General features: G+C 35.1%; 1 protein-coding gene across 1 annotated transcript in view; it reads right to left on the reverse strand.

Moving 5' to 3' along the window:
- DNAI7 (dynein axonemal intermediate chain 7) overlaps nucleotides 1–20,395 on the reverse strand; it is a 47,030-nt gene that overhangs the window by 21,647 nt on the left and 4,988 nt on the right. Inside the window, exons 2-8 of the mRNA XM_090272930.1 lie at nucleotides 17,884–17,968; nucleotides 14,105–14,196; nucleotides 12,082–12,183; nucleotides 11,112–11,249; nucleotides 6,633–6,779; nucleotides 6,009–6,112; nucleotides 4,087–4,396 (exon numbers count right to left, since the gene is read on the reverse strand). Of these exons, the coding sequence (XP_090129056.1) occupies nucleotides 4,087–4,396; nucleotides 6,009–6,112; nucleotides 6,633–6,779; nucleotides 11,112–11,249; nucleotides 12,082–12,183; nucleotides 14,105–14,196; nucleotides 17,884–17,968 (978 nt within the window). The remainder of the gene's footprint in view (nucleotides 1–4,086; nucleotides 4,397–6,008; nucleotides 6,113–6,632; nucleotides 6,780–11,111; nucleotides 11,250–12,081; nucleotides 12,184–14,104; nucleotides 14,197–17,883; nucleotides 17,969–20,395) is intronic.

Raw genomic sequence — 20,395 nt, forward strand, 5'->3', positions numbered from 1 at the left:
TATAAACCAAAGAGACCCATGCCAAGACACATAATTAAAGTGACAAAAATTAAACACAAAAAAAGAATCTTAAAAACAGCAAGAGAAAAACAACTTGTTACACACATAGGAAATCCCATAAGACCCTATGCATATTTTTCAGAAGAAAGTTTTCATGCCAGAAGGAAGTGAAACAATATATTCAATATGTTGAAAGGAAAAAAAAAATTGTCAACCAAAAATACTCTACCCAGCAAAGCTGCCATTCAGAATAGGAGGAGAATTTTTCAGACAAATGAAAGCTAAGAGAATTTATCACCACTAGATCAGCTTTTTAAAGTGATATACAAGATAAAGAGGATGTAAATTGTGACATCAAATACATAAAATGTGGCGAGGAAGCAAAAATGTAAAGCTTTAGAATTCAAGCTTAAGTTGTTATCAACTTACTATGTTATTATAAGCAAATTGTTTTATGAAAGCCTCATAATAGCAGCAAAAAATTACTGTAAATACACAAAGTATGTATATAGAGAAAAATCTAAGAGTACTACTACTACAGAAAATCATAAAATCACAAGGGAAAAGAGCAAGAAAAAAAGAAACAAAGGAATGAAAAAACAGCCAGAAAACAATGAACAGAATGGCAATAAGTACATACCTATCAATAATTCCTTTATAGGTATATGGGCTAAATTCTCCAGTCAAAAGACATAGAGTGGTTGGTGAACAGCAACATCATCAACAACAAAACAAATAAAAAGCAAGACCTGTCTATATGCTGCCTACAGGAGGCACACTTCACATGTAAGGACACATACAGACTGAAGGTGACAGGATGTGAAGAGATAGTCCATGCATATGGAAACCAAAAGAAAGCTGAGTTAGCTATATTTTTATCAGACGAAATAGGCTTTAAGACAAAGACTGTAATAAGAGACAAAGAAGGTCATTACATAATAATAAAAGGGTCAGTCTAACATGAAGATATAACATTTGTGAATACTTATGTACCCAACATAGGACCACCTAAATATATAAAGTAATTATTAACAGATGTAAGGGAGAAATAGATAGTAATGCAATAATAGTAGGGGAGTTTACTACTCCACTTTCATCAATAGATAGATCATCAAGACAAACTGATAAGAAAACATTGACCTTAAATCACACTTTAAATGATATGAACTTAAAGAACATATACAGAACACTCCATCCAAAAGCAACAAAATGCACATTCTTACCATGAGCGTGTAAACATTCTCCAGAACTGATCATATGTAAGGCCACGAAACAAGTCTTAATAGATTTAAGATGACTGAAATAATATCAAGCATCTTCTCCAACCACGATTGCATGAAAATATAAATAAATAACAAAAAGAAAACTGGAAAATTCACAAATATGTGAAGATTAAACCTCACACTACTGAACAACCAGTCAGTCAAAGAAGAGATAAAAGAAATTAAATACCTTGAAACAAATGAAAATGGCAACCAACACCAAAACTTATAAGATGAATCAAAAGCAGTTGCAAGTTCACAGCAATAAATGCCTATATTAAGAAACAAGAAAGATCTCATATAAACAAATTAACTTTACACTTCATGGAACTAGAAAAAAATACAAATTAAGCCCAAAATTAGCAGAATGAAGGAAATAAAGATCAGAGCAGAAATAAATGTAATAAAGACTAAAAAGACAGTAGAAAAGATCAATTAAAACTAAGAGCTGTTGTGTTTTTTTTTAAGAAAAAAATTGAGAAAGCTTTACCTAGGTTCACCGAAAAAGAAAGGAGAGGGGACTAAAATTAAATTGTAAATAAAAGAAGAAACATTACAACTGATACCACAGAAATATTAGGAATGATAAGAGACTACTATGAGCAATTATATACCAACAAAATAACAGCCTAGAAGAAGTAGACAAATTCCTAGAAATCTACCACCTTTCAAGACCGAGTCTTGAAGTAATACAAAATCTGAATAATTCAATTACTAGCAAGGATATTAAGTCAGTGTCAAAGCCTCCTCAACAAATATCCAGAACCAGATGGCTTACTGGTGATTTTTACCAAATAGTTAAAGAAAAATTAGTACCAATCCTTCTCAAACGCTTTCAAAAAACAGACGAGAAGGGAATGCTTCCAAACTTAGTTTATTATGCTGGTATTACCCTCATACCAAAGCCAGATGAGGACACTACCAGGAAAAAAAGTTACAGGCCAATATCTCTCATGAACATAAATGTAATAATCCTCAACAAATGATCAGCAAATCAAATTCAACAATATGTTAAAAGGATTATACACCAAGATCAAGTAGCATATATACCAGGAATGCAAAAAAAAAATTCAACATCCACAAACCAATCACCACATTAACAAAAGATAAAAATCACGTGAAAAAGTATCTGACATAATTAAAGTCACTTATGATTTTAAAAACCCAAAAAAGTGGGTTTAGGGAAACATACCCCCAACATAATGAAGACCACATACAACAAGCCTACAGGTGGCTTTATACTAAATGGTTAAAGACTGAAAGTTTTTCCTCTAATATCAGGAACAAAACAAGGATGACCACTCTTGCCACTTTTATAATAAAATTATTTTTAATTTTTATGTGTTGATTTTAGAGATAGAGGAAGGGAGAAAGAAGAAAAAAGACATCAATTTGTTGTTTCACTTATTTATGAATTCACTGGTTGATTCTTGTGTGTGCCTTAACTAGGAATCAAAACCACAACCTTGGCATATTGGAACAATGTTCTAATGAACTGAGCTACCCGGCCAGGGCACCTTTGCTGCTTTTATTTAACAAGGTATCAGAAGTCCTAGCCAGAGCAATTAGGCAACAAAGAGAAACAAAAGGTATCCAAATCAGAAAGGAAGAAGTAAAACTGTCACTATTTGCAGATGACATATTATATATAGAAAACCCTAAAGACTCTACCAAAAAAATGTTAGAACTTACAAATTATTCCAGTTAAGTTACAGGATACAAAATCAATACATAAAGAAAATGTACCATTCATGATTTGTGTTATACTTCAAAAATTTTGTACCAAGAAAAAAATACTGTTCTGTATTTGATACCTTTCTCTACCTACTAAATTCTGATTCCCATGAAGACAGGGACCACATGTATCCTGTTCATTACATGACCTCTGTCTCCTATTATGTCCCTGAAATATAATAAGTTCTCTATATGTGCTTGTTGGTAAGGTATTGAATAGATGGATGAATAGTTTCCTTTATAATCTCATTATCATCAAAATATTAAAAGCTATAATCATTTCTCTCAGATCTTGATTTCTAAAAAATTTCAGGGCAAAATTCATTATTTGCTTTGTTATTGTTGAATATCCTGTTCCTGGTATGGTGCCTAGTACATGATAGATGCTTAATCAGTATTTAAAAAAAATAAATGATAGTCCTGACCAGTGTGGCTCAATTGGGTGGATGTTGTTCCACAAAGTGAGGTGTTGCAGATTTGGCTCCCGATCAGGTCACATGCCTAAATTGCTGGTTTAGTCCCCAGTCGGGGTGTGTGCAGGAGGCAACTGATCAATGTTTGTCCCTCTCATCGATGTTTCTCTCCCTTTGTTTCTCCCTTCCTTTCCCTCTCTCTAAAATTAAATAAAATATTTTTAAAAAGTAAATGCTTTACCTCCTAAAAAATCAATACATAACAATTATGTATTAGTATACACTAATAAACTATTGGTAATAGAAATGAAGAAAATTCCATTTATAATTCCCTCAAAAGAATAAAATACCTAGAAATAAATTTAACCAAGGAGGTGAAAGAGCTGTGCACTGAACACTATAAGACATCAATGAAGAAAACTGAAAAAGACAAAAATAAATGGAAAGATATTCTATGCACATGGAGTGGAAGAATTAATATCCAGAGCAATCTACAGATTCAATGTAATTCATATCAATATCCAATGGTGTTTTTTTACAGAAATAAAACAAACAATCCTAAAATTTGTATGGAACTACAAAAGACCTTTAATAGCCAAAGCAATCTTGAGAAAGATGGGGAATCTAAGAACACTTGTTATATAAAGAAAAAATTTATACATGTAAATGTATCTTACCATTTGCACTTCATTATCACCTTGTTCTTCAACTTTTATTTCTTCCTCCTGGACTGAGTTAGACTCATTTTCTGGTTGTTTGTACTCTTCTTGGAACTCTTTGCTAATTGCTGCTTGTTCATTCTTAACATTATCTTTGACAAAGTGAGGTTCCGTGGGAGTAGGCACTTGAAATAATGTTGGAGCAGGGTGCAGCGGTGTGACATGATCATAGTGTGTATGTAGGAGTCGTAGAGCAATGTCACTTGTTGCTAATATTCTTGGAATTTCAAATCCAATTTGTATTTCAGTGCATCTGATGCTTTTGTACCTGTTAACAATTTATTTTAACAAAAAAGATGAGGCCCAGGGAAACACTAAGTCTTTTGCAAATTTATACCTAAGTAGTATTTCTCTTCACTTTAATTTCACCGCAATTTAGAATATTTCTTTGCAGGATTTGGACCCAGTTACTAACGTTATCCTTCTCAAAACATGCTCTTGGGATCCATAACCCAATACTCTTCTTCTCCATCGCTGGCAGCTCCTCTGTTTCCTTTGTATGGCCTTCTTCTAACCAGCCCTTAAATGTGGATATTACTCAGCTCTCCAACCCTTTTCTTCTCCTTCTACATAATCTCCTTGGGTATTATTTCTATGGCTTCAATTATTATTTAAATTATCAGGAGTTTTTGACATAAATTTTATGTTTCCTGGGTAGGGGGAAGAATCATCCTAAATAAATTTTAAGGGGCCCCAAAATGCCCTTATATGTGAGCATATAGAATCATTTAAAGTTCATAAGAGTTTGACTCCCAAGAAGTTAAGAACTACTGATTTATATGCTAATGACTCACAAAAATATATCTCTAATTCAGGTTTCTCTGAAGTGCTTCAGAGACTTACACCTTGATATTTCATAGGTATTTCAAACTCAACAGGACGATTCCTACAACGCCCTTGCCATCACCATCAAAATAAAACAGATTTTTTTCTGCCTCCACTACTCACTATCTTAGTAAAAGAACCACCTAATTCTCTTCTGGGTAGTAAATGCAGAGCTAGTCATTTTACTTTTATTCTTCTAAATTATACAGATTAATTCTCTTTACTCTGCTGTATATAACATATTTTACAATACAAGTTTATATTACTATATTGTCTCTAATTTAGATTTAAACTACAGAGTATTTTGTAGCAAATGAAATGTGGAAAAAATTTTATTCCTTCCTTTTACTAAACATCCAAAATGAAGTCTAGTTTCTTCCATTGTAATATGACCAGTCTTTTCAGAGCTGAGACCAGAACCTCCTAATTTTTATTCTGGTAATGTTTTCTTAAAACTCACTGCCATACTAACTCAATTGATTTGAAATATTTGAGATCAAGCAGCAACTGAGTGATCATGAATTTATCATTACCACTATTATTCCTATGGACACTCTTACTTTGTTAAAAATAATGGGGGGGGGCATCACTTAAACATCTAAAAATAGTAAATATAAAAGTATTATTTTTGGAAAGTATTATTTTTAACAGTTCACAAAGACATTTTATTTTTAAGTTTGAGATTGCCATATAGAAAGTACCTACCACTTCTATTTTTGGGGGGGGAGCAAAGTTAAGTGGTGAAGGGAAGGGAAAGACCTGATATTTATTCAGCATATATTTGCACTAGACACCATGCCATGACTTTTATATGCATTGATATTTAATCCTCAACTCAATCCTATTATCCTGTTGATATACTAAAGATCAACACAACTACATGACTTGCCTGAGGTAAATGGCAGGTCTATGATTCAAAACCCCATTTGGCTGACTTCTTAACAAGGGTTTTTCCAAGGATACCATGTACCATGCCATTAGTGAACAGGAATATGCCTGATAATTATGATGTGACTCTCATGTCTTTCAACCTACAATATCACCCATGGGAATACCTTGGATTCTTCTTGAGGTTTGCCCACACATATAGAGTAACATTTTCATCTTGAATGACTTTTTCCATATTTCCAGTGTCCAGATCTGCTAAAGTACTAGCTTGCTATAAGAGGAAAAGAAAACAGTATAAAAGGTCAGAAGCCTCATAAATTATACAATTTAGACAAGTTAGGGTGTTGGATGCCCTTAATTACTTATAAAAGTTATTTGGGTAAAAATAAGGTTCAATCAAAATGACAAAGAATTGCTTAAAATTCTCAAAATGACACAAATGTATTTACTTAATTAAATGTGCCTCCCTTTTTCACTTAGTTTCTCTTACAGTGTCTAAGGATTTAAGTGGTTCCTATATATGCAGGTAACATGTTTAGATTACTATTATGTTACACCTGGCAAATATAATAAAGAAAACTAGATTTTAGCTATATTGACATGCTATTTCTTTAAAAATAAAATATTTACAATTGTTAAATATGGATAGATATATGTGCCTTAACTTATTCCACTTTTTAAATAACTTTTTACTTTTTGAAAAAAAATACTGAATTTTTAAAATTATATAGCATAAAATTTTAAGTCTCATAAAAGTTAATAATAACCTATAAGCAAAATATCATACTTACTCGGAGTAGTACTTCTGTGGCCACGTTAAACTTCAAGTGAAGGAGCTCCTGCAGTTCCAGAATTGATCCTTGGTACTGTAGTATATTTTTATCTTGCAAATCATATGAAGGAGTTTCCAATAAAATTAATTTCAATTTATCAATTAACTATTAAGGAAAAGTATAAAGTAAAAATATAAAGTAAAAATTTACTATAAAAGAAAATCAAATCTGACAAATAAAGAAAAGGCGAAAAGGAGATAGTCTAACATTTTTGAGTCAAAGAGCACATCTTATTGTCAGTAAAGTAAATACGAGAATTTTTATATTATTCAAGAGCATGGAAAAAAAGAATATTTCACCCCAAAATTCCATTATAGAAACTCTCAACCATGTATAACAGTACTTTCATTACCTAAGACTGTGGAACAACAGGAATAACAACACTATGAGAACAATGAGAAGGACAACAGGAAAATTACTAATATTTACTGAATGCTTTATATGATTTAATTCATTCAATTCTCATCATAACCCTATGAGGTAGATACTGTTATTGTGCCTATTTTACAGATGAGCAAACTCAGGAATGTCTGGTTTCACCTGTAAGAAGCTTGGAAGATGCCATCTGTCCTAGCAAGTAAAAAGATGAGCAGACTGGAAAGTCAGTGACTTGTCTTTGACCAGTAAGTGATGGGTGGAGAGACCTACAGGTGAACACAGGGAGTCGTGGCTTACCAGAACAAACTCAGGAGCAGAAACAACTGCAAGAACTAGTGTCTGGCAGGAAAACCTGAGGTAAATGGTGAATTGCTGAAAGCTCTGTGTGGGCAATTCTGAGTTAAAAAAAAAAACTCTAGGAGGACACAGCCATGGCAGTGTGGGAAGGCCCACAATATTGTGACATTTACCTGCAGGACCTCGATCAGGTTCAAACAATAAATGTGGGAGAAAATCCCCTCATTCTTCTGGCAGCAGAGGGGAAAAGGGAATCATTCTGAAACACTCCAGAGCATTCTGTTCTTAATGAGGCCTGATCTCAGCAAACAAACTAACCAGAGCCTAACCTGCTGGAGTTTTATCAGAACCTAACTCACCTGGGGAAGGAAATACAGTAGTCCCTCTCTATATTGTGGTTCACTTATCACGGCCTCACTGTATCATGGGATTTTAAAAAATATTATATTTAGTTATTTATCACGGATTTTTCACTACATCGTGGGATTTTGCAGTACTGTATACGTATGTTGTTAAAGTTACGTAGGTTTAAGAGTGTAGAATAAACGTAAGGTTCCTCCTTCATGGGGTGGGGGGGTCTAGAACATAATACCTGCGATAAGTGAGGGAATCCTGTATCCAACTCCAGCTGGCTCTAGTCATCTCCTCCCACTGAAGAGGGGGTAAGAAAAATTAAAAACACTTGTGGAGTTCATGTCCCGGGGGGACAGAATTATTAAAAGACTGAGACCTAACCACAAGACTACAGAACTCTTTCCTGCCCCTTCCCTACCTCACCACCAGTAACTTAAGGGCCTATTGACAGCAATTCCTTTTACCCATGACATCACATCCAGCTATCAAGAAAAAGATCACTGGGCATACCAAAAGGCAAAAAATAATTTGAAGAGACATGGCAGGGATGTTGGAATTATCAAACTGGGAACTTAAAATAACTCTGATTAATATTCTAAGGGTCCTAATGGATCAAGTAGACAGTATACAAGAATAGATGGATACCGTAAGGGGAGAGATGGAAATCCTAAGAAAGAACCGAAAGGAAATATCAGAGATCAAAATCAATGTGACAGAAATGAAGATTGCCTTTCATGGGATCCTCAGTATACGGCACTCAGCTGAGGAAAGACTCTGAGCTTAGAGGACATATCAACAGAATCCTGGAAAACCAAAAAGCAAAGGGAGCAAAAACTGAAACAAAAAGAGAACAGAATATCCAAGGACTATGGGACAATGACTAAGGTAGTTCCCAAATAATGGAAATACTAGGAGAAAAAGAGAGAAAGGAACAGAAGAAATAATGGAAGTAATAAGGACTAAGAATTTCACCAAAGGCATGTCAGAGACCAAACCATAGATCCACAAAGCTCAGAGAACCTCAAGCAGGATCGATGCCCACCCTCCCCCCACCCTGCCAAAAAATAAAAAAACCTACACTTAGGCATATCATTTTCAAAATATAGAAAATCGAAGACAAATTTAGAAATCCTGATGGAGGCCGGGGGGGGGGGTGGTCGGGAAATAACACCTTACCTTTAGAGGAACAAAGAATGACATCCAACTGCTCAGAAACCATGCAAGCAAGAAGAGAGTGGAGAGACAATTGAAGTGCTGGGAGAAACTGAGGAACAGCAGCGTCAGGGGACAACTAGGAAGTGGCAGAATTTAGATTTGAACACTGACACAGATAATAAATAGAAAAATTCTAAATTAAGAGAGGCCACATAGTAGTGGAGGATAGTATGGATCCAAGCCAGGTGCTGGGCTTCAGTTCCGGTGACCTCTTCCTACCAGTGTGATGCTGGGCAAGTTATTTAACATCTCTGTGCCTCAACTTCTTCATCTGTAAAGTGGGAATAATGGTGCCTACTTCATAGGGTTACTATGAAAATTCAACAAGTTACTATTGTATTTCTAAAGCCTAGCATAGTAAGCGTTATCTAAGAGTTTGCCAACTAAACAAATTTGATAAATTTGTAACTTGACGTTTACCAGAGGGTCACTGCTATCCAATTATTCCATTTCCTGTTGTGGCTTCCCATTTCAGTTTCCTGTCACTACAATACCTCTCCTCTTCTGTCTCCTGTTCTGTTTTACTTAACATTTTCTCATCTTCCCTGCTATTAATTACTTGCAATTGTGTTCGCCACCTTCATAACAGGAAGATACCACTTTGTGCTCATCACTAGTGAGCCCCAGGGCGACCTCCCACTGCCTCCCTGCTAAAGGCAGAGCACCTGACTCCTGGCCAGCGGCATGCTGGGGCAGCCTGCCTGGCAGGGCATGTGTGATAGCAAGAACAGCATATGATGAATCCACCAGCGTGCACTACCTCACACTGTGTGGGAGGCTCTCTGGAACCTCTGGCAAGTCAGAGCAAGGCCCATCTAAGGTCTCACAGGGGACTCAAAGCCAGTTACAATCTATATTTCTTCATATGTAAAATTAATCTCATCAATATGTTAAATTAGGCAATGCTTGTTATGCGCTTTTCCAGAGTCTAGGGTTACTCCATTTCACAGCGACATGGAGGAGAATTCAACCACAGTAACAAGAAGCACAAAAATACGGTGAGGAATTAGAACAAAAAGCATAAAGGATAACAGGGCTGAGAAAAGTGAATTACTTTTACTTTCTGATATTATGTAGGTGTGTCTAAGTGTAATTTCTTTCTCTCTATCCTAACTTGGCATTTGTTGTACTTCTTGAATTGAAGGGTCCATATCTTTCCTCAATTCTGAGAAATCACCAGCCACACTGTTTGACTGCTCTCTCCCTCATTCTTCTGGTACTCCTCCTCAATCCACTTTTAGTCCTTCTTGCTCTATCCTATGTGTATGTTAACTGCTCTTCCACATTTTCCATCTCTTTGTCACTGTGCACTGTATTCTGGTAAACTTGTCCAATCCAACTTCTGATTCACTCCTGATTGAGAATTCTCACCAGAGCATTTTCGTTTTCCCTTTATTAAGCTAAAGATGAGCCAGATAAGTTCCTATCACCTCCCTTTGCAGAGGAGGATTTTTTTCCTATTATTCACCTTACCTTTCTGAGGCTCCCAGCAATACAGAGGGTCTCTGATCTATTTGTCACCTTGCATGGAACCTTGACTTTGCCTCTGATGGCCCTTTAAACCAAAGCTTAAGTCATCAAGGATTAACAGATACTTTCTGGGAAGCGATTGTCTTCTACACTTGCCCACTTTTCTAAATTGTTTTATGACCTTCAAGATTTTCCCTTTCTTTTATACTAGGCGATGGACTTAAATGTCATTTAAATTTTTTTTCTAGCATTCTTAAGTGTATTGTAAAGTGGTAACTCCTCAGGCTAGTCTATCCATCCTATTTGCAGAAAGAGAACATAGGGTATTCTTATTCATCTTTGTACTTTCACTGCCTGAACGAGTAGGTGCCCAGCTCAGAGTTAACAATAAAAACGTGGACTGCATTAATGAATAGTGAATAATGCAGCTGAGGAGAAAATCATGCACTTTCTCCCTAAGCTATTTACATAAATGGGCGCAAGTTAATTTTTTGCTGGAATTAGACACATATGCAGTTAATATTTCACATTTATGTTATGTTGACCTCATCTAAGGTATCAAGAGGTTTTTAGGAGTTAAAAGAAAAAAAGACTAGCAAATATTTTCCTCAATAGCCAAGGAAGCAGTAGTGTTATTAATTGGCATATATATTTATTTATTTCTGTTTTTGAAATCCATTTGTAATTTAAATAATTTTAAATTATGGAATAATAGGTACTTACATGTAGCACTAGTTTACTCTTCGCAATTACTTCCTCAAAAGTCTCTTTTGTTTCCTCTTTCCATAAGCTAATAAAAGTATTAATTTCTTGGGATATTGAAGGATCAGGACTCCCATCACATTGAATGTAATGTTTCCACTGTAGAAAAAAAAATGTTTGAAGGTTCACACTGATGAAATTCAACCAAAGATTAAATTACTTCTTTTTTAAGTATGAGTTCTCATAACCTAGTTTTCCCAATTTAGGCAACAAATATATTATGACTTTAACTAGGTAATTGAGTGATTGCTAAAATAACCAAATTCTTCCTCAGCAAAATAGTTTGTAAGCCTCAATATTCAGATAAATACAAATTCATTGTTATATTTAATTTTTAAAAGTGTTTGAGTTGGTTTTGTTTTGCTTTCCTTTCTAATCCTATAGCTCCTGTATGTACAAAAGCCAACACCTGGGCTAATTTCTAAGTCTCCAATTATTGGTAATTGTTAAATGCTGTGGGCATTTTAGTGCAAGTCATTCCATTAATTTTGTAGTCTATGCAAATTCTACATTTGTAATCATATTGTACTTAAAATTTTTTGCTTATAATTATATCATAATCATCTTTGTCATATTATTACAGTTTTTCCTTTTTCTCCTGAGGATCACCTATATTGTTTCTAAAGGTATGCTGTTTGGGGCAACACTAGATTGACTTAAACCTCAAAATTTTCTATTTTAATTTAGGATAATTTCGTCAGTGAGGATTCCAAAAGTTAATTGAGTCAAAGGATATAAATATTTCAAGGATATTATTATTGACAAATAGTTTTCTCCAAACGTAGATGAATTTACTTCGCTACAAGCAATCTGTCAGATTAGAGGTTTTTTTTCTAGACACGGTTAAAGTTTCTTGGAACTAAAAAGGATATCGGACTATAACTCCCCCTGGTGGTACAAAATATTAGCTTAAAAAAAAAATCAGCCTTACCTGAGAAAGCAATCTATTATCTCGTTTCAATTTTTCTGCTTCAGAAAAGCGCCCCTCTAATAAATAAAGTTCTTCAAGTTCTTCATTTTTCCTTTCTAGATCCTGTTGCATGAGGATACATTGATTTATTCTTTCATTTCATCTTTGTGTTTCAGAGCAGCATTGAAAATTTACTTGGCAAAGTATTGAGTTTCAGAATGAATACTAAAATTAGGTTGAATGTAACTGATATTTCTAAAAGGTTTCATCTGAAACAGAGGTTTGCAAAGTGTGGTCTGAGCACTCATGGTGTGTCCCTCCAAGGCCATTTTGGGATCTGTGAAGTCAAACGTGTTTTCACAATAATTCAGACTTTGCTTTTTCCACACTGTACACATTTGCAGTGACAGTGCAAGATGGTGTAAAACCGTACCAGTGGTCATATCTTTCAGAGGGGAGGGGGAATAAACAGCCAGTTTCACGTAAGAATGACCTGATGAAACAGTAAGAATAATTAATTTTACTAAATAACCTTTAAGTGTATGGCTTTTTAATATCCTGTGTGATAAAACGGGAAGTATGCACAGAGCACGTCTGCTGCATATCAACAGACAATACTGTCTTGAGAAATAAACACTCATACACTTCATTCTCTCAAAAATGAATGAACAGAGCATGTCATTTCAAGGAAACAATTTAAAGTTTTGTTGTCAATGATAAAATTCAAGCTTTCAAATAATTTTCAAATTTTTAGAAAAGTATCTTCCACTATAAGCTTGAGTTTCCTAATCCTTAAGAACTTTTCTGATTTGATTGTAGATGATATTAGTGCTTGTGATTTTTTGATAATAATAAAAATGTGTCAACATTTGGAAGCAAATAATTCAGTGAACCAAACTTTTTCAAGCAACCAATATATGATACTGCAAACTCATGTATGGAAACATCTATTCCAAGTATAAGAAAGGTCAATGTTTTGGTGTAATAGTGTATGAAGAGTTCATTGATATGGTTTCAGATTCCACATTAAGAAACTACCACTGATCGATTTTTGGTACAGTAATAAAAAGATAGCCACAAATATCTGAAAGGCTAATGCAATATTCTTCCTTTTTCCAGCTACATATCTGTACAAGGTCAGATTTTCTTCATACACCCCAATCAAAAATAAACATTGTGTTAAAATACTGAAATAGATATGAGAATCCAGTTGTCTTAAGTCAGATATTAAAGAAATTTTTAAAATATAAGCAATACCACTCATTTCCCTAATTTAAAAAATATATAATGTGTAGTGATGGATGTTAACTAGACTTATTGAAATGATTTTTTCACAATATATACAAATACTAAATCATTATGTTGCATACCTGAAACTAATATGTTAATTATAGCTAAATAGTGTACATTATGTATATATAATTATATATAGCTGTTTTCTTAAAAATATGTTAATGTGCATTTACTTATTTTTATTATGGTTTATTGTCAGCAATGTTTAAGTCTATTAATATAATGTATCTTTAAACTTCTCAGTTTCAACTTCTACTATGTAAATATTTATAGACATAAACAAAAGCTCCTTGAGGGAGTGTCTTCAATTTTTAAGAGTAATGAGGTTTTTTTTCCTGAGATCAAAATATTTCAGAACTACTGATCTGAAAAATTCTGGTGAAAAAGAGAAGTGAAACAAAAAAAGGAGAGGTAAAATTTAAATGTTTTTCCCTTCTGATCCTTATTTAATTATCTGTAAAACAGGTTGAGAATAATAAATTAATGTTTACAAGCATGGGCTTAAATGCAAGACTATTTATGTCTAGGTCCTTCTCTGACCTAGCTTGATTTCTCTATTCCTCAATTTCCTTATCTGTGAAATGTAGCTAGTAATGTCATTAATTTTATGGTAGGACTAAATGAGTTAAGCCAGTTCATACAGGCCTAAATATTCCTGGTAGCTTCTGGAGGAGAATGTCATTAAATAGCCAAGCAAATCTGATAGTCATATAGTTTGTCTTCATTAATAACATCATTAATGTTTATTTACTTTTGCTTCAAGTTGTCGCCATTTTTCTTTCTCAATTCGTTCCATTTCAAGCCTTTCCGTTTCTTCTTTTTCATGTTTCACACGGGCTTCCTCTAAACAACAAAGAAAAATTTTTTTCCCAGTGATAAAGTCAATCTATTTCTAAGCTCTTAAAGTTACTTCAAATATTTGCAAGATGTAATGATGGTGGTATATTTTATAGAAATCACAACCTTTAGTATGTGGTAGAATTAAGACAAATGCTAGATTTCTTTCAAAAAAGTAACATGACTAAATTTTCTGGCCAAATAAAATAGGCCTATAATAATATTTCTCTTCTCTCAAAAGTTTATAATGTTCTAATAATGATTTTTCCAAAAAAAAAATATGACAGATCTATCATGGGTAATTAAGGAGAGGTAACATCTTCATAAGATTTCCATAACCTTGTGATATCCACAGCATTAAAACAATAACCTTAACCTTCTCTTGCTTTTACTATTAAAAAGAAAATATGACATATATGTTGAAGAATATAAGTTTAAACCAATATCATAAAACATTTCCTAAGATCAAGATCCTGATGTTCTATTCTTATCATGAGTCATCTAAAAAAGATTTATATGATTATACATAATCAGCATGAAACCTGAAAAAGGACTTAAAACCAGAACCTTAATTCACAGATGTTTTTCTTTTTTTAAAATATGCTTTATTGATTATGCTGTTACAGCTGTCCCAATTTCTTTTCCCTTTTTTCCCCTCCACCCAGTGACATTTCTTCCTCCAGTTGTCCCCTCCCCATTCCATGCCCATTGGTTGTGTATATAGTTCTTCTCAACATCTTCCTATCTACTCCACTCCCTCCTACTATGCTTCTTAATTCCTGCATCATCACCCCCTTCCCCCTCCCCACTGACCTCCCCCCAAAATGTTCCCCATACCTATAATTCTTTTCCCACTCTCGTTGCCTACTTAGTTTGCCTTTGTTTTGGTTCCCTAGCTTCTGTTGTTGGTTGTTGTGATACAGCTTTCATTTTAATGTTCATAGATTTGACCTTTCTCCTAAATAAGTCCCTTTAACACTTCATAAAACAGTGGTTTGGGTCTGATGAACTTCAGTTTTACTTTGTCCTGGAAGCACTTTCTCTGCCTTTCTATTCTGAATGACAGCTTCGCTGGATAGAGTATTCATGGTTGTAGGTTTTTGCTTTGCATTACTTTGAATATTTCTTGCCAGTCCCTTCTTACCTGCAGAGTTTCTTTTGAGAAATCAGCCGACAGTCGTATTGGGACACCTTTGTATGTAATTCTCTTCTTCTCTCTTGCTGCTTTTAAGATTCTCTCTTTAGCCTTAATTTTTGACATTTTGATTATAATGTGTCTTGGTGTGGTTCTCCCTGAGTCCAGTTGTTTTGGAACTCTCTGTGCTTCCTGGACCTGTAAGTCTATTTCCTTCCCCAAGTTAGGGAAGTTCTGCTTCATTATATTGTCACATAATTTTTCCATTTCTAGTTCTTTTTCTTCACCTTCTGGCAACCATATGATTCGGACATTGGCCCGCTTATAGCTGTCGGATAAGTTTCTGAGCCTCTCCTCATTTTCCTCACTTCTCGTTTCCTCTTTCTGCACTGGTTGACTGTTTATTCCTTCCCGATGTTTCGATTTGTTGATTTGATCCCTGGTTTTCTTGCCCTCACCATTAGCTTCATATGTGTTTTTGTTCATTTCAGCAGGACTAGCCTTCATTCCTTCCCCATCTTGTTTAAGATCTGCTGTTAGGTCTGTAAGCGCTTTTATAAGCAAAGCTCTGAACTGTGCGTCAGAAAGATTTTCTATCTGCTGCTTCATTAGATTAGATATTTGCTCTCTGGTCAGCTGCGTCACTGGGATCTCTATCATGATCTGTACCATCTTGAACAGCTTTGTGTTTACCTTTGCTTCCTGGGCAGGGCTGTCACACCTCTTATGCTATAGTTGGGGGGAGCCCTGTGCACTCGTCACAACACGGCATTTTCTGTGGGGGTGGGGTTCCAAGATGAATTCCTGCCGTTCAATCTCTGCTGAGAGACCGGGAACCTCCTCCTCCATCCCCACCCCCACCGGGCCACACAGTCCAAGGCAATGGGGGTCTGCCTTCCCTGACTTTGGGCCCAGGCGCTTTTCGCCTCCCCTTAAATACGGGTGTCTGTGCTTACCGCTGTCCTACCTCCATCATCGCAGCTGCCGCCGCCAGCACAGCTTGACCTCTCCTCCCCGGCTTTGCCTCTCCTACCTGTCCGGACGAGCACCACTTGTTTATAATTTCATACATTGTACTTCCATTTATTTTCTGGAACTTCTGGTTATTGCTGGTTTTGCGGTAGTTGCACTCCTTCTTAGTTGTGGAGGGAGACAGGGAGTGTCAGTCTAGGCCTCCATCTTGGCTGGAAGTCTCCTGTGTTTGCTTCCATGTCCCCTACTATGTTGTAAGGGGCGGAGCCTTAGGTATTTGTCAGTAACGGGCGACCTGTTTCACCACGTTGTGGTGCTGTATGCAGGGGAGGGGTCTGAGAAAGAATAACGCCGCTTGTTCAGCACTCGCCCCTTTTCCAGGCACTTCTCCCACTTCCACACCGGACTGGCGCCCCTCTAGCTGCTGCCCTGGCTGTCGTTCCCAGAGTGGGTGGGTCTGCGGATGTTCTAGGACCGTGGGGGCCTTTTAAACAAGCAGACTCGGCTGAGACCAGCAGTTTCTGCCTCTGTCCCAACCCCCACTAGTTTGCACAGTCAGAAGCAATGAGGCTTGATTTTCCCCAGAGCTGGGACAGTGAGCTGCTCCGGTGAGGAGCTGGGAATGCTCCCCAGGTGTCCCCCCTGACTTTTTAAAAAGTGTAACTGCACTTTCCACGGGCCTGCTGCTGTTGCTGCTGCCAACACCATGCCATGTCCTCTCCGTCCGGGCTCTGTCCCTCCTACCTGTCTGGATGAGTATTTCTTCTTTATATCCTTGTTTACTGGACTTCCATGAACTTTGATTTTCTGGAACTTCTTTCTGGTTGTTTATAGTTTTGAGGTAGTTGTATTCCTTCTTAGTTGTGGAGGGAGACACAGCATGTCTGTCTACACCTCCATCTTGGCCGGAAGTCCACAGATGTTCTTAATGCTAAAAGCCATAACCACTTGAAGTATTCAGATTTTTTAAATAATTTTTGATATTTTAAATAACCAATATTTTTATTAATTTCAATTGACATTTTGAACAAATGAAAGTCCTCTTCACATTTGGCAGATAAATATTATTATTAAACTATAAAAATCTAGACCGCCATATGTATTTCTTCCCTTACTTAATGAATTTGAGTTTCAGAATTCTCACTGCACAATCAGCAGCAATGCCTCTATTTCATCAGTAAATATGAACACTTCAAGTAAGAGTGCCAGAATTAACATAAAAATAAAGGATGCTCAGTTGAAATCAAATATCAGATAAATAATAAACTTTTTTTTTTTTTTTTTTTTTTTTGGTTTATGTCCCAAATATTACATGGGGCAAATTATGCCAAGTTATCCATTGTTTACCTGAAACTCAAATTTAACTGGCATTCTGTATTTTATCTGGCAACTCTACTTCAAGATGTATCTGAAAGTGATTTGTGTAAACTATCAACTTTCTGAGTACCCTTTTAATAGTAAGTACCCACCATAAAAAATTGAATTTGAAAAATTAAAGAATTTTGAAAATTATTTTAGAATACATTAACTGGATTACAGGTTGGTATCGCCTGCATGTGAAAACAGTATCACTGTGTATTTCATACCTTCCTCTTTTAGGCGTCTCTCCTCCTCTTCTTTTAGCCGCTTCAATCGTTCAGCTTTGGTGATTTTCGTTTTCTTATTGCCAGACTTAACAAAGGCCACAACGTTAAAAAAATAAAAAAAAATTTAAAAAAAGGCTATTAACCCAAATAACTTAAAAACACATATCCCTCAAATAGTAATTATGAAAAATATTTTTGCTTCCATGAATCCAGTTTTTCACTCATTCAAATAAGACTGCCTATTGTGTGCAAAGCCTTGACTTGGTATCTTAAGGACAAAGTCTGGAAGCAAATAAGAAAAATAAGCATATACATCATTCAATGCCAAGAGTAAGAGCAATAAGCATATACAATTTAAGTAACTCTCTCACCCCCAGTTTTTACATCTTTAAAATGGTGCTAAATGGAACCTCATTTCACGGTTGTAAGGATTAAAAGAAAATATATGTAAAAACAGTTTTAATACTGCAATGTGTCTATAAATATTAAAGAAATTTTTATAACTAACAGATATACAGAAAATTATTTTGCAAGTTTAGAGGAAGAAGAGCTTCAACAGCTGGGATCAAGTAAAATTGAATAGAGCAGTATAGCACTTAAGTTTGTGCCCCCACAATTTTAACATTCAGATATGAGGGGGTGATATCCCCCGAAGAGGGAAATGCAGGCATAAAATACAGAGTTCAGAGAGCACTGGAGAAGCCAACAAGTTCAGTGGGCCCTGGGAAGACTCCAAGAAGAGCTGATGTGGAAATGAGAATGGAAAAGACATCTGGAGCCTATGCTATAGAGTTTGGACATTATTCTAAAAGAAATGGAAACCCCTAAATGGTTTTTGAGAAGAAATATGGCTATTAAGAATATGATTTTGAAAACTAACCTGGTATTAGGGAAAAAATGATTATAAAGAGGATATCATTTTGGTCACTATTAACAATAGTTAGCTAAAGTCATGACCCAAAATGCAGATAGGAGAATGGATCCAATAAATATTTTATAAACCAACTTACCTGATAATGATTAACTTAGAGGCAAGAGAGGAAGGAGTCAGAGAAGAGTTCAAAAAGAATAGTAGTCCAGAACAAGTAAATTTGTAAGAGAAAGTGTTTAAAGGAGTTTAAATATAATTAGTACGAAGTGCTGGAGTATCCAGGAAATGCTGCAAGCATTAAAATTGGAAAACTGAGGTTTAGCAAAGAAATCAGGGCTACAGGGTATGGATCTGAGAACTATCTTGGTGATAATTTTCCCTGATGGAAGATTACATAAAGAGAAGACCATCATCTAAATTTAGGATTGAGCCTTGGGATATTGATCCTTGGGATAACCATCTTCAATATTTGGCTCACTTACTGGCCTCTTTCACTTAGCAAAATATTTTCAAGGTTTAGCCATGCTATAGTATGTATCAATACTTACATTTTATGGCTAAAAAATATTCCATTGTATGGATATAATATATATTCTTTTCTTTCTCTTCTTCCTTCCTTCCTTCCTTTCCTTCTTTCTTCTTTCCCTCCTTCCTTCCTTTTCTTCTTTCCTTCCTTCCTCCCTCCCTCTCTCTTTCTTTCTTTCTTGACACACAGAGAGAGACAAACATCTATTTGTTGTTCCAGTTATTTATGCATTCATTGGTTGATTCTTGTATGTGTCCCAACAAGGAATCCAACCTGCAACCTTGACACATAGCAGGACAACACTCTAACCAGCTGAGCTACCTGGCCAGGACTTTTATTTTATTTATTTATTTATTTATTTATTTATTTATTTATTTATTTATTTGACATATTCTTTATTCATCAACTGATGAACATTTTAAGTTGTTTCTTGTCATATATCTTAGTTTATTTTTAAATCCACATATAATGAGGGTTATTATTTTCTATCTTATACATGTAATCTGTTTTGTAGGTGGAAAACTCAAGTTTTGCCCATAAAATGTTACTTTACTTTTATTTTTGAAAGCTATTTGAGCAGATACAGACGTCTAAATTGGCAGTCATTTACTTTCAGTACACTGAAGATAGTATTCCACTGTATTTGGCTTCTACTGTTGCTGTTAAGACCAAAGTTCAAGTTTGACCAGTTCTGTAAATGACCTCATGATAAAACCAGTGCTTCTGTTATTTTTTTGGTTCCTGCCTTTATACAGATTTTCTCCTGATTCTCCTGATAATTGCTTACTATCTTATCAGCTATTAAATGATTTTAAGATGATTTTTTGATCTATATTTATATTTTAGTCAGCATTATTTGTTTTCAGCATAAAAGTTGATCAAAAAAATCATTTAATTCCAATATTATTGAAAATTTTAAAATCAAAATATTTTTGATAAATTATTTTATCTTATCACTTGCTTTAATTTTAACTTGATCAAAACTTTAAAGCTGCAGATTTCGCTCAAAGTATTATATAAAAATGTCTACTATTTACCTAATTAGCAAAGTCCAGCTTTCAAAGTTAAACCAGTTGGCCTTATCACAGTTACAGAAGACAGTCTGACTTCATTTT

This window comes from Furipterus horrens, unplaced genomic scaffold, assembly GCF_987537825.1.
Source record: "Furipterus horrens unplaced genomic scaffold, mFurHor1.1.pri manual_scaffold_4, whole genome shotgun sequence".
Classification (NCBI taxonomy): domain Eukaryota; kingdom Metazoa; phylum Chordata; class Mammalia; order Chiroptera; family Furipteridae; genus Furipterus; species Furipterus horrens.